Source organism: Thunnus thynnus, chromosome 23 (assembly GCF_963924715.1).
Source record: "Thunnus thynnus chromosome 23, fThuThy2.1, whole genome shotgun sequence".
Taxonomy (NCBI): domain Eukaryota; kingdom Metazoa; phylum Chordata; class Actinopteri; order Scombriformes; family Scombridae; genus Thunnus; species Thunnus thynnus.
Window position 1 is genome coordinate 24109577 of NC_089539.1, and position 15168 is coordinate 24124744.

At 39.4% G+C, this 15168-nt stretch overlaps 1 protein-coding gene across 2 annotated transcripts in view; it reads right to left on the reverse strand.

Annotated features, from left to right (window-relative positions):
* Positions 1-15168, reverse strand: part of LOC137175613 (uncharacterized) — a 249120-nt gene that overhangs the window by 73628 nt on the left and 160324 nt on the right. For both annotated transcript variants that reach the window (XM_067581398.1, XM_067581399.1), the window contains 6 exons: positions 13974-14141; positions 10367-10543; positions 6820-7014; positions 5956-6126; positions 3077-3247; positions 194-364 (listed from right to left, as the gene is read on the reverse strand). In XM_067581398.1, coding sequence (XP_067437499.1) covers positions 194-364; positions 3077-3247; positions 5956-6126; positions 6820-7014; positions 10367-10543; positions 13974-14141 — 1053 coding nt within the window. The remainder of the gene's footprint in view (positions 1-193; positions 365-3076; positions 3248-5955; positions 6127-6819; positions 7015-10366; positions 10544-13973; positions 14142-15168) is intronic.

Genomic DNA, 15168 nt, shown 5'->3' on the forward strand with positions numbered 1-15168 from the left:
TTTTTCTTGTTATATGAAGGTTTTAAATGTGCAGCTCAACATTGTTCTGACAGTCAATGGACTAAACCACTGAAGAAGAAAATAGATCCTCAGTGTGGATCAGCATAATATCAGCTTTATGTCTGCAGTTTAGTGTCACCACAACTGTCACATCATATTAATCTCAGCACAGAAGTAAAAAATGGTGTCTGACCTCAGATCCTCCAGTCTACAGTGTGGACTCTCCAGAAAATCACACAGCTGCTTCACGTCACACATGTTGTTTCCAGACAGATCCAGATGTCTCAGATGGGATGAGGGGTTGGACTTCAGAGCTGAGACCAGAGAAGCACAACTGATCTCTGACAACCTGCAGCGCCACAATCTGAATAAAGAATAAATGATGTAGATTAAAATCCATTTATAATCCAATCAGATGTGTTCAGGTTTTAAATGTGTAGTTCAACATTACTATGTCCTCATCAATGAGCTTTTCACTAAAATGAGCAGAGTAACTTTGTCATTGTGTTATTGTGGATCATCATGATGTCAGCCTTCTACAGACATCATCCAAATGTCACCACAACATTCAGACACATATTCATGTCAACACTGATTCATAAAAAATACTTTAAACACCTGCATTTAGATCAGTGTGTGTGTGTGTGTTCTGAAGGATCAATATCAATGATCAGACATTATTCATTAAAACACATTAAATAATATAATAAAGAAATATTTCTCCTTCAACAAATAAACTTGATCTAGGGCTGTGTGGTTAATCAAATTTAACTTCCGATTACGATTTTGGCTTCCAACGATTATGAAAATAAGATAATGGAGATAAAACGATTATTGTTTATTATTGTCATTTCGCAGTGATGCTCTCGTTTTGTCTTGTGTTATAAATCCAGCAAACCTCTTTCCTTTACAGCGGTGCGCTTTCGCTCCTCCTTAAACGCCTCCGACAGGCGTTGAGCGTCTCTGTCCACAGACTAACCTGCCTTCACCAGGCTGACTGACAGCTGGGATTTACTGAACCTAAATAGTTTGCATGTCGGCTCCACAGGAAGAAATCAACAGTGTTTGTACTTATTGATTCATTGCTTTTATTTCCTCGCCCACTGTAGCGAGTGAATCTGCCTGTAGTGAAACCGGAGGTAACGTTAGCTGGGAGGCTAGCGGAGGCTAGCTGGCTGTGCTTCCCTCCGGTCATGCTGCGGCTAACGCTCCGCTAGCCTCCCAGCTAGCCCCGGCTCTCCGTCTGGATCCAACCGGAGCACCGAGCCCCGGTTTGTTATTCAGGTTAAAGTGGGAAGAAGCAGCGGGTCTGTCGGGCAGCTGAGTGAAGTGGAGCCTGCGGAGGAAACACCGGGACCGTCAGGATGAAACAGTCCGCAGAGGAGCTGCTGTGTTCGGCTGCAGAGATAGGAAACACCTCGGCTGACAGGATGTACCACTCTGTTGGAAAAAACGTTTTCTTTTTGGTTTATAACAGCTATTGGTAACCAGCGTATGAGGTGCATTACCGCCACCTTCTGCTTCGGACTGTGGACCAAAGATTAAATCCTGCACATTACTCCTGTCTGTCTGATAAACTCAAAGAAAACTACTGGTCCTCCCACTTGGCAGGTTCATGTGTTTTAATGCTGAGCTCCTGAACTCCAGTCTTCATAAGTTCTTCCTTCATATATTGTCTTTCTTGATCATTCGTACAATCTATGATTGCAGGTGTAATAGTCTCCTCAGCCAGGTGGAAAAAAATATGTGCATATATATCAGCATTGGCAAAAATGAGTCAAAAAGTAATTGTGTTAAATAATCGTGATTATGATTTTTGCCATAATCGAGCAGCCCTACCGTCTATACAAACTCATGTTGTTCAGCCAAACACAAGTAAAGATGTCAAAAAGACTAAAACACGACACATTTATATGTTTTAGGTCTACATGTGCAAAACAGTTGAGCAAGAATAATAAAAGACCTGCATCACTTGCAAGAGCTTCATCATTATGTACATTTAAAACACATAAATGCTATCCCATAATGCAACACATGGACTGTCAGTACCTGCTGTTTCAACTTTATCACTTTGAGCACAGACAGCAGAAACTGAAAGTCTGCTCATTAGTTCATCTGCACTGTTTGTATTTGTGTTGACATCAGTCTGATACCTGCAGACAGCTGCTGGCTGGCGTTAGCTCCCCGGCAGGTAGAGACAGACTGAATACAGTAGAATCTGCACACTGTTCAGTCCACTTCCACGCTTTCACATCTCGTAGTCAGAGATAATATCTCGTTAACAAACACAAACCCAGAGCTCAGATCAGTGTGTGGAGTCTTTTTTCAGTCTGTTCCTCTTGTAGATGTGATCTCTAGATCCCCTACGAGACAGCCAGAGTCAGCTGACCATCCTGAGTCACCACAGTCCCGTAAACTGCGGCGGGTCCACAGACTGAAACTATTCACGTCACGGTTTACGGGACTGTGGTGACTCAAGGCAGCTAATATAGCAGCTAGCATCTACGTTACTTTTACACTTAAAATAAGATTTTTGTGCACGTTGTAATAACTGGATTTAAACAAAGTGGACATTTTACACATCATGCTGCTCTAACTGAACCATTTACAACAAGTAACCACTGCACACACACAACACAGAGCACATGTACATGTTTACTGAGTAAAGACACAAATGCAAAGATCCATCTCTGGATTTCAATAATCAATTATTGATCATTCAAATAAGAATCGCAATTAATCTGAAAATCTATTTTTTTGTCCTAAAGTTTAGAAGATGGAAACTCCAAACAGCTGAACCCAAAAGGATGCAGGTTAAAAACTATCAAATAGAAAAGATAAAAACAGAGTTTCAGAGGTTCAGAGTGAATTATCCAGTGTAGATTTTTCTTGTTATATGAAGGTTTTAAATGTGCAGCTCAACATTGTTCTGACAGTCAATGGACTAAACCACTGAAGAAGAAAATAGATCCTCAGTGTGGATCAGCATAATATCAGCTTTATGTCTGCAGTTTAGTGTCACCACAACTGTCACATCATATTAATCTCAGCACAGAAGTAAAAAATGGTGTCTTACTCCAGATGCTCCAGTCTACAGTGTGGACTCTCCAGAAAATCACACAGCTGCTTCACGTCACACATGTTGTTTCCAGACAGATCCAGATGTCTCAGATGGGATGAGGGGTTGGACTTCAGAGCTGAGACCAGAGAAGCACAACTGATCTCTGACAACCTGCAGCCAAACAATCTGAATAAAGAATAAATGATGTAGATTAAAATCCATTTATAATCCAATCAGATGTGTTCAGGTTTTAAAGGTGTAGTTCAACATTACTATGTCCTCATCAATGAGTTTTTCACTAAAATGAGCAGAGTAACTTTGTCATTGTGTTATTGTGGATCATCATGATGTCAGCCTTCTACAGACATCATCCAAATGTCACCACAACATTCAGACACATATTCATGTCAACACTGATTCATAAAAAATACTTTAAACACCTGCATTTAGATCTGTGTGTGTGTGTTCTGAAGGATCAATATCAATGATCAGACATTATTCATTAAAACACATTAAATAATATAATAAAGAAATATTTCTCCTTCAACATATGAACTTGATCTAGGGCTGTGTGGTTAATCAAATTTAACTTCCGATTACGATTTTGGCTTCCAACGATTATGAAAACAAGATAATGGAGATAAAACGATTATTGTTTATTATTGTCATTTCGCAGTGATGCTCTCGTTTTGTCTTGTGTTATAAATCCAGCAAACCTCTTTCCTTTACAGCGGTGCGCTTTCGCTCCTCCTTAAACGCCTCCGACAGGCGTTGAGCGTCTCTGTCCACAGACTAACCTGCCTTAACCAGGCTGACTGACAGCTGGGATTTACTGAACCTAAATAGTTTGCATGTCGGCTCCACGGGAAGAAATCAACAGTGTTTGTACTTATTGATTCATTGATTTTATTTCCTCGCCCACTGTAGCGAGTGAATCTGCCTGTAGTGAAACCGGAGGTAACGTTAGCTGGGAGGCTAGCGGAGGCTAGCTGGCTGTGCTTCCCTCCGGTCATGCTGCGGCTAACGCTCCGCTAGCCTCCCAGCTAGCCCCGGCTCTCCGTCTGGATCCAACCGGAGCACCGAGCCCCGGTTTGTTATTCAGGTTAAAGTGGGAAGAAGCAGCGGGTCTGTCGGGCAACTGAGTGAAGTGGAGCCTGCGGAGGAAACACCGGGACCGTCAGGATGAAACAGTCCGCAGAGGAGCTGCTGTGTTCGGCTGCAGAGATAGGAAACACCTCGGCTGACAGGATGTACCACTCTGTTTGGAAAAAACGTTTTCTTTTTGGTTTATAACAGCTATTGGCAACCAGCGTATGAGGTGCATTACCGCCACCTTCTGCTTCGGACTGTGGACCAAAGATTAAATCCTGCACATTACTCCTGTCTGTCTGATAAACTCAAAGAAAACTACTGCTCCTCCCACTTGGCAGGTTCATGTGTTTTAATGCTGAGCTCCTGAACTCCAGTCTTCATAAGTTCTTCCTTCATATATTGTCTTTCTTGATCATTAGTACAATCTATGATTGCAGGTGTAATAGTCTCCTCAGCCAGGTGGAAAAAAATATGTGCATATATATCAGCATTGGCAAAAATGAGTCAAAAAGTAATTGTGTTAAATAATCGTGATTATGATTTTTGCCATAATCGAGCAGCCCTACCGTCTATACAAACTCATGTTGTTCAGCCAAACACAAGTAAAAATGTCAAAAGACTAAAACACGACACATTTATATGTTTTAGGTCTACATGTGCAAAACAGTTGAGCAAGAATAATAAAAGACCTGCATCACTTGCAAGAGCTTCATCATTATGTACATTTAAAACACATAAATGCTATCCCATAATGCAACACATGGACTGTCAGTACCTGCTGTTTCAACTTTATCACTTTGAGCACAGACGGCAGAAACTGAAAGTCTGCTCATTAGTTCATCTGCACTGTTTGTATTTGTGTTGACATCAGTGTGATACCTGCAGACAGCTGCTGGCTGGCGTTAGCTCCCCGGCAGGTAGAGACAGACTGAATACAGTAGAATCTGCACACTGTTCAGTCCACTTCCACGCTTTCACATCTCGTAGTCAGAGATAATATCTCGTTAACAAACACAAACCCAGAGCTCAGATCAGTGTGTGGAGTCTTTTTTCAGTCTGTTCCTCTTGTAGATGTGATCTCTAGATCCCCTACGAGACAGCCAGAGTCAGCTGACCATCCTGAGTCACCACAGTCCCGTAAACTGCGGCGGGTCCACAGACTGAAACTATTCACGTCACGGTTTACAGGACTGTGGTGACTCAAGGCAGCTAATATAGCAGCTAGCATCTACGTTACTTTTACACTTAAAATAAGATTTTTGTGCACGTTGTAATAACTGGATTTAAACAAAGTGGACATTTTACACATCATGCTGCTCTAACTGAACCATTTACAACAAGTAACCACTGCACACACACAACACAGAGCACATGTACATGTTTACTGAGTAAAGACACAAATGCAAAGATCCATCTCTGGATTTCAATAATCAATTATTGATCATTCAAATAAGAATCGCAATTAATCTGAAAATCTATTTTTTTGTCCTAAAGTTTAGAAGATGGAAACTCCAAACAGCTGAACCCAACAGGATGCAGGTTAAAAACTGTCAAATAGAAAAGATAAAAACAGAGTTTCAGAGGTTCAGAGTGAATTATCCAGTGTAGATTTTTCTTGTTATATGAAGGTTTTAAATGTGCAGCTCAACATTGTTCTGACAGTCAATGGACTAAACCACTGAAGAAGAAAATAGATCCTCAGTGTGGATCAGCATAATATCAGCTTTATGTCTGCAGTTTAGTGTCACCACAACTGTCACATCATATTAATCTCAGCACAGAAGTAAAAAATGGTGTCTGACCTCAGATACTCCAGTCTACAGTGTGGACTCTCCAGAAAATCACACAGCTGCTTCACGTCACACACGTCGTTTCCAGACAGATCCAGATGTCTCAGATGGGATGAGGGGTTGGACTTCAGAGCTGAGACCAGAGAAGCACAGCTGGTCTCTGACAACCTGCAGCCAAACAATCTGAATAAAGAATAAATGATGTAGATTAAAATCCATTTATAATCCAATCAGATGTGTTCAGGTTTTAAATGTGTAGTTCAACATTACTATGTCCTCATCAATGAGCTTTTCACTAAAATGAGCAGAGTAACTTTGTCATTGTGTTATTGTGGATCATCATAATATCAGCCTTCTACAGACATCATCCAAATGTCACCACAACATTCAGACACATATTCATGTCAACACTGATTCATAAAAAATACTTGAAACACCTGCATTTAGATCATTGTGTGTGTGTGTGTGTGTGTGTGAGAGAGAGAGAGATTATTGTGAAGGATCAATATTAATTATCAGACATTATTGTGTAAAAAACATTAAATAATATAATAAAGAAATATTTCTCCTTCAGGAAGTAAACTTGATCAATTTAAAACAGATATTAGTTGAGAGGATCTTCTGTATACAGATGTGACTCTTTACCAAAAGTTATAAGCATCAATTTACTTTAACAACTAACAGTGGACATTTTCTACAGTTTCTTTAAGAATCAGTCATCTTTTATAACTACAGACTAAACTTTGTACAGTAAAAAAATGAAAATATGGAAAAAAGAAAATGAACTTCATGGATGTAAGTTATGTATGTACATAAATTAGGTTCAGTTGTTAAACATTAAGATCAACAATAGTAACAGACAGTCAGTGAACTGACCTCAGAGTCTCCAGTCTACAGTCTGGACTCTCCAGAAAATCACACAGTAGCTTCACGTCTGATTCCGGAAACTTCATTCTTGAGCTTGACATGAATTCTTCAGAAAGATCCAGCTTTCTCAGATGGGAGGGGTTGGACTTCAGAGCTGAGGCCAGAGAAGCACAACTGATCTCTGACAAACTGCAGTCAGTCAATCTGAATAAAGAATAAATGATGTAGATTAAAATCCATTTATAATCCAATCAGATGTGTTCAGGTTTTAAATGTGTAGTTCAACATTACTATGTCCTCATCAATGAGCTTTTCACTAAAATGAGCAGAGTAACTTTGTCATTGTGTTATTGTGGATCATCATAATATCAGCCAGAGCGGCGCCAGACAATTATCAGCAGGGGGGCACAAGGTCGTCACCGGTGGGCACTCCTTTTTACATGCTCATAGATCAGACATTTCCTTCTTTTTTTTTGGTAGTTTAACGTAAATGAGTCAGATGAATGGCTTTCTATACATAAAAGAAGAAATAACACAATAAAGTGGAAACTGCTTATATTGATCACATCTGTCTGGATCAAATTGATCACTATCAACAGATGATTATTATAACTGATTTTTAAACATTTTTTCTTTATTTCTCATGCAGAATACCATCTAATTGACATTTGTATATTTATTACATGAATATAAAGTAATGAAACGAGCAGCTTCTCTATTTAATGAATTTTACTGACTGTTTCAAAATACAGTACAGCTGTTTAAACGCTGGTTGTTGTGTCGCTGCTGCATCTCGTTGGCTGGTTTTTGGCAGTTTGTCATGAGCTTCGAGGAAACAACGTTTTTCATTGAGAGAAAATGATTTTCTTTTTCCCGTCATGATTTCAATGTGCAGGCAGCAGCAGCCTCAGGTCACCAGCTGGAAGCAGACGGGTTACCACGAGGCAGTAATGGTGCCGCAGCCGCCAGGAACATATCAAACATGTTTCATGGGAGTAAAATAAAAAAAAATAGAATTACTGAAGTTGTACAATTTTTTCCATATGTTTTCATGTATGAAAAGACCCAAAATGAACACTGTACTTGATTAGTATAAGCAAACTATTTAAACAACATTTGTATAAGAATGATTCAGTCTCAAGCTTTGTGATCCATATAAGCGATTGATCACTGTAACTGTGATCAATACAGGCGGTTTCCACTGTAATAACCAAACCAACACTGCATAACACTTGAAACAAATTGAACAATGAATATGTTACAGTTCAGAACTTCCTCACAGAAACCACAATCCTAACATGCCACGGCGGGCCAGGATAAATAACACTGGCTTACCTGCGGCTACTATTCCTACACAAGGCCGAGTCTTCTGGGCTTTGAGTTGGAAAGGTTGATTATGTCTTTGTAATCACAAGTGTCAGTTAGTTCTCTTTCAAAAGACAAAAACGTCAAGTTGTTCAGGTGTCCAGTCAACATGGATGATCTGATGCGCATCTGGATCTGTTGTTACACCGTATTTGGTGACTGAAGGGTCCTTTAGAGTAGGAATGTGCGATTAATCGAATTTTATTTTTTTGGCTTCCAACGATTATGAAAACAAGATAATGGAGATAAAACGATAATTGATTATTATTGTCATTTCGCAGTGATGCTCTCGTTTTGTCTTGTGTTATAAATCCAGCAAACCTCTTTCCTTTACAGCGGTGCGCTTTCGCTCCTCCTTAAACGCCTCCGACAGGCGTTGAGCGTCTCTGTCCACAGACTAACCTGCCTTCACCAGGCTGACTGACAGCTGGGATTTACTGAACCTAAATAGTTTGCATGTCGGCTCCACGGGAAGAAATCAACAGTGTTTGTACTTATTGATTCATTGGTTTTATTTCCTCGCCCACTGTAGCGAGTGAATCTGCCTGTAGTGAAACCGGAGGTAACGTTAGCTGGGAGGCTAGCGGAGGCTAGCTGGCTGTGCTTCCCTCCGGTCATGCTGCGGCTAACGCTCCACTAGCCTCCCAGCTAGCCCCGGCTCTCCGTCTGGATCCAACCGGAGCACCGAGCCCCGGTTTGTTATTCAGGTTAAAGTGGGTAGAAGCAGCGGATCTGTCGGGCAGCTGAGTGAAGTGGAGCCTGCGGAGGAAACACCGGGACCGTCAGGATGAAACAGTCCGCAGAGGAACTGCTGTGTTCGGCTGCAGAGATAGGAAACACCTTGACTGACAGGATGTACCACTCTGTTTGAAAAAACGTTTTCTTTTTGGTTTATAACAGCTATTGGCAACCAGCGTATGAGGTGCATTACCGCCACCTTCTGCTTCGGACTGTGGACCAAAGATTAAATCCTGCACATTACTCCTGTCTGTCTGATAAACTCAAAGAAAACTACTGCTCCTCCCACTTGGCAGGTTCATGTGTTTTAATGCTGAGCTCCTGAACTCCAGTCTTCATAAGTTCTTCCTTCATATATTGTCTTTCTTGATCATTAGTACAATCTATGATTGCAGGTGTAATAGTCTCCTCAGCCAGGTGGATAAAATGTGCACATATATCGGCATCGGCAAAAATGAGATGGAAAATATTGGATATCGGTAAAAAATCCAATATCGTGCATGCCTAAAACACATATACAGCCAGATATTTCTGTGATTTAAACAGCTGTCTGTGCAGATTACGCTTCACTAAATGCAACAGAAATAAAAAAAATAAAACATGGGGTCTCCGTGAGACACTCAGAGTCAGTGTCGACTGCTACATTTAATAAAATGGAGGCGTTTCTGTTCCATGAGTCAAAATGAAATTGTGTTAAATACTTGTGATCTCAATATTGACCAAAATAATCGTGAGTATGATATTTGCCATAATCGAACAGCCCTACTTTAAAGCCAACAAATGTCTCACAACCATCCTGCTGTGACTTCACTTAAAGGCACGGCCTGGTCCCAACATGCTTCATCCTCTGGACGTGTTTTTGTTAAAAAGTGCCTCAAACATAACTGCTTAACTGCAACTTTCATCTAGCTGTTAGCTACATGAAACTGCGGTGTGACAGTGCGTGTGCGATGTAGCTTAACTTCAGTCACGTACAGTAAGACAGGAAGTTTCCATGAATCTGAAGTTTGGGTGGGGCACAAAATCCCAATTGGACAGACAGTGCCCCCCAGTGCCCCCCTGTCCTGCTGGCTGTGATGTCAGCGTTCTACAGATATCATCCAAATGTCACCACAACATTCAGACACATATTCATGTCAACACTGATTTATAAAAAATACTTTAAACACCTGTATTGATCTCTGCACCTGGATCTCTGTGTCCCTGTGTGTATGTGTGTGTGTGTTCTAAAAAATAAATATCAATTATCAGACATTATTCATTAAACACATTAAATAAAATAATAAAGAAATATTTCTCCGTCAGCAAGTAAACTTGATCAATTTAAAACAGATATTAGTTGAGAGGATCTTCTGTATACAGATGTGACTCTTTACCAAAAATTATAAACATTCATTTACTTTAAAAACTAACAGTGGACATTTTCTACAGTTTCTACAGTCAGTGAACTGACCTCAGATTCTCCAGTCTACAGTGTGGACTCTCCTTAAGATCAGACAGCTGTTTCATGTCCGAGTCCTTCAGGTTATTTCCTCTTACATCCAGATATCTCAGATGGGATGAGGGGTTGGACTTCAGAGCTGAGGCCAGAGAAGCACAGCTGATCTCTGACAAACTGCAGCCACTCAATCTGAATAAAGAATAAATGACGTCACTTTAGAAAACAAAGTTCATGTTTGAAATCATGCAAAGTTTCATAATCTGTTCAGAGCTGAAGAAGGTTTAGAATGTGGAAGTTTAGAAAATGGAAACTCCAAACAGCTGAACCCAACAGGATGCAGGTTAAAGACTTTCAAATACAAACAGTGAAAAAGAGCTCTCATTAATATTAATGACAACATGCTGCTACTTCAATAAAGACGTAGTGACTTCACCTCTTAAACTCTGCAGCTCCACCAGTGACTCCATCTATACAAACTCATGTTGCTCAGCCAAACACAAGTTAAAAATCCACATGAATATTTCAGATTCTACTCAAGATCCCAACATTTATAATGATATCAAATATGTCAGCATGGATGTTGGGAAAATAGGAGGAAAATGATGTTCAACATATCGACATTATTTACATTTAATGGAATGATGTCGCCATGAAAAAAATCACAGCATCTTGTGTTTAAATATTTCTGTTAATATAAACACTGCACAGCTTCATAATAGTGTTGGAACAAGTAAATACTGGATATTATATTTGTTGCTGTCTGATTGAGGTTTTTGGTTTAAATTTAAAGAACAAAATTTAAAGTGAAGTAGGGCTGGGCAATTAACCGAAAATGTATCAAGACCAACATTAAGACCCTCTCACTGACTTAATCTTTCTCATGTTGGTTAAGTCGGTTAATAATTTCCTCAATGTGTGCGTTCATGAACTGTCCCTTTAAAACAATACTATGTTGTGTTCAGTCATGTGCCTCTGCCCCGTCCAACTAACGTTAGTGCGAGTTCACTCAAAGCAAGTTGGCACCATGGATGACACAAGCACTAACACTGAGCCAACAAATAGGCCTCAACCTGAGCAGCTTATGACTAAAAAGAATACTGTGTCTGTGGTTTGGACACATTTCAGCTTCAGTGAAGACGACAAAGAGCAAAAATAAGTCAAATGTAAACACTTTGGAAAAACAATTTCAGTGACCAAAGGTAACACCATCAATCTGTTTAATCACTTGGAACACAACCACATTACCCAATATGAAGAGTTCATGGCTCAAAAAAAGAGAGAGACTGACAAACGCTAAAGCGCTTCCACAAAGCAGCTGACACTAACACAAGCATTTACAAATGCCGCACATTATGCAAAGGATTCAAGAAGATGGAAAGAAATAACTGATGCTATTGCATATTACATCATGAAGGATATAGATCCCGTAGCCACTGTGGAACATAGTGGGTTTAAACATCTTTTTAAACCCTCGACAAAAGATACACTGTGCCATTGCAAAAATATTTTTCCCAAACAGCGGTGCCCAACATGTACAAAACATGTCGTGAGAAGGTAGCTGCTGAACTCAAATCTGTTCAGTACTTTGTAGGAACGTCTGATCTCTGGTCAAGTACAAGGATGGAGCCATACTTGAGCCTTACGTCGCACTACATTGATGATGAATGGAACCTACGCAACAGATGCCTGAAGACGGCATATTTTGCAGATGATGACACATCAGAAATGATTGCACAGGGCCTGAGAAATATGCTGTCTGCATGGGACCTCATGGAATAGAACCTCATGACCATTACGACAGACAACAGCACTAATGTCGTCAAAGCTACACAGCTCAATGGACGGACACGGGAGCAATGTTTTGGACACAGGTTGCACCTGGCAATCGATAGGCAACACATCAGCTGATCAGACACTATGCTACAGTTGAGCTAGAGCTATCTTTTAGTTCACTTTAAATAAATACTGTAACAATAATAATTAACTATTCATATAGCACTTTTCTTAATGTTACAATGTGCTTCATATTACAATGTTAACTTCACATTACAATGTAAAACAACGCTACAATGAGTCATCATTAAAGTAGAAATAAAAATTACTCTAGAAGTCTGTTATTAATCTATTATTAATTAAGTAGCTTTGAATCAAGAGATTTCTCCTCATCTATTATTTTGCAAGTTTGTTAAGTCTTTAGGTATAAGTCAAACCCTCAATAAAATAATAATTCATCTTTTCATGTGTGTGTATTTCAGAAAATGCAATGGAAGATCAACGTGTGCAGCAGGAAATGAGGGTTTGCAAAAAGATTGTCAGTGCTTTTTCCTATAGTTGGAAAAAGAAGAAGGCGCTTGTGAAGGCACAACAAGAGCTGAACCTGCCACAACACAAGTTGAAAACTGCATGTGCCACCAGATGGGGATCAATGCAAATGATGACTGCAAGGATCCTTGAGCAAAAGAAAGCCATCACACAGGTCCTCGGTGATGATGAGAAATCAAGGCAACTTGTTCCATCGTGGACTGACCTGGATGTCTTAGAGGCTGTCAACAAAGCTCTCTCCCCATTGATGGAGTTCACAGATGTCCTGTCAGGAGAAGAGTATGTGACCATTTCATTTGTGAACTCTGTCCTACACATCCTCCATTCATGAGTGCTGGCTGAGGAGGAAGATGACATGGAGCTGACTAAAACAATCTAAACCTGCATCCTTGAGTACCTTAAGGAGAAGTTCTCAGAACCCATCACAGAAGAGCTACTGGAAGCATACACTTCTGCACACCATGTTCCCACCATTCAGGAACAAGTCAGAACAGAGATGATGGAGTCAGCAGCTGCAGTCCACAGGGAAAGTACCCCAGAGAGCACAGAGCTGTCTACGTCTTCATCATAAGCAAAGAAGCTTAATCAGCGGTGTTGCATTAACATTTTCACACATGGCGTTATTTAAAATAATTTATTTTGTTTGCAAGAGATGCAAGTTATTATTTTCTACTTTTTTTTTTTTAGGGAACTTGCTTTTTACTTTAGAACTAAAATGTGACCTTTTTCACAAGACATCTCCATTTCAAGTGATGTGTGCTTTGATTTCAACTGTTTGAAATATTCAATAAATAACCATAAATAGTATATCTGTGTGTGTTTCAAAAATTAATTAAAAAACACAAAGTTAACATATGTTTCATTGGAAAAAAATATCCCAGTAGTTCAGCATGTTTACAGTACAGACCTTGTCAGAGAACTATGAGGGCAGTGTAAAAAAAAAAAGCATATGAAATAAATAATTGTTCATTAATCATAATCGAGGTAAAAGTTTGAAATAATCCTGATATTGATTTAGTCATATCGCCCAGCCCTGAAGTGAAGGTGAAATTTAATGTAAAAATCAAGAGTTTCAGAGGTTCAGAGTGAATTATCCAGTGTAGATTTTTCTTGTTATATGAAGGTTTTAAATGTGCAGCTCAACATTGTTCTGACAGTCAAAGGACTAAACCACTGAAGAAGAAAATAGATCCTCAGTGTGGATCAGCATAATATCAGCTTTATGTCTGCAGTTTAGTGTCACCACAACTGTCACATCATATTGATCTCAGCACAGAAGTAAAAAATGGTGTCTGACCCCAGAGACTCCAGTCTACAGTGTGGACTCTCCAGAAAATCACACAGCTGCTTCATGTCACACACGTCGTTTCCAGACAGATCCAGATGTCTCAGATGGGAGGGGTTGGACTTCAGAGCTGAGACCAGAGAAGCACAGCTGATCTCTGACAACCTGCAGGAACTCAATCTGAATAAAGAATAAATGATGTAGATTAAAATCCATTTATAATCCAATCAGATGTGTTCAGGTTTTAAAGGTGTAGTTCAACATTACTATGTCCTCATCAATGAGCTTTTCACTAAAAAATTGTGTTATTGTGGATCATCATGATGTCAGCCTTCTACAGACATCATCCAAATGTCACCACAACATTCAGACACATATTCATGTCAACACTGATTCATAAAAAATACTTTAAACACCTGCATTTAGATCAGTGTGTGTGTGTGTGTGTGTGTGTGTGTGTGTGTGTGTGTGTGTTCTAAGAAATAAATGTCAATGATCAGACATTATTGTGTAAAAAACATTAAATAATATAATAAAGAAATATTTCTCTTTCAGCAAGTAAACTTGATCAATTTAAAACAGATATTAGTTGAGAGGATCTTCTGTATACAGATGTGACTCTTTACCAAAAGTTATAAACATTCATTTACTTTAACAACTAACAGTGGACATTTTCTACACTTTCTTTAAGAATCAGTCATCTTTTATAACTACAGACTAAACTTTGTACAGTAAAAAAATGAAAATATGGAAAAAAGAAAATGAACTTCATGGATGTAAGTTATGTATGTTCATGAATTAGGTTCAGTTGTTAAACATTAAGATCAATAATAGTAACAGACAGTCAGTGAACTGACCTCAGAGTCTCCAGTCTACAGTCTGGACTCTCCAGAAAATCACACAGTAGTTTTAATCCTGCGTCTTTCAGGTCGTTTCCTCTTAGATCAAGATCTCTCAGATGGGAGGGGTTGGACTTCAAAGCTGAGACCAGAGAAGCACAGCTGGTCTCTGACAACCTGCAGAGCCACAATCTGAATAAAGAATAAATGATTTAGATTAAAATCTATTTATAATCCAATCAGATGTGTTCAGGTTTTAAATGTGTAGTTCAACATTACTATGTCCTCATCAATCAGCTTTTCTCTAAAATGAGCAGAGTAACTTTGTGTTATTGTGGATCATCATGATGTCAGCCTTCTACAGACAT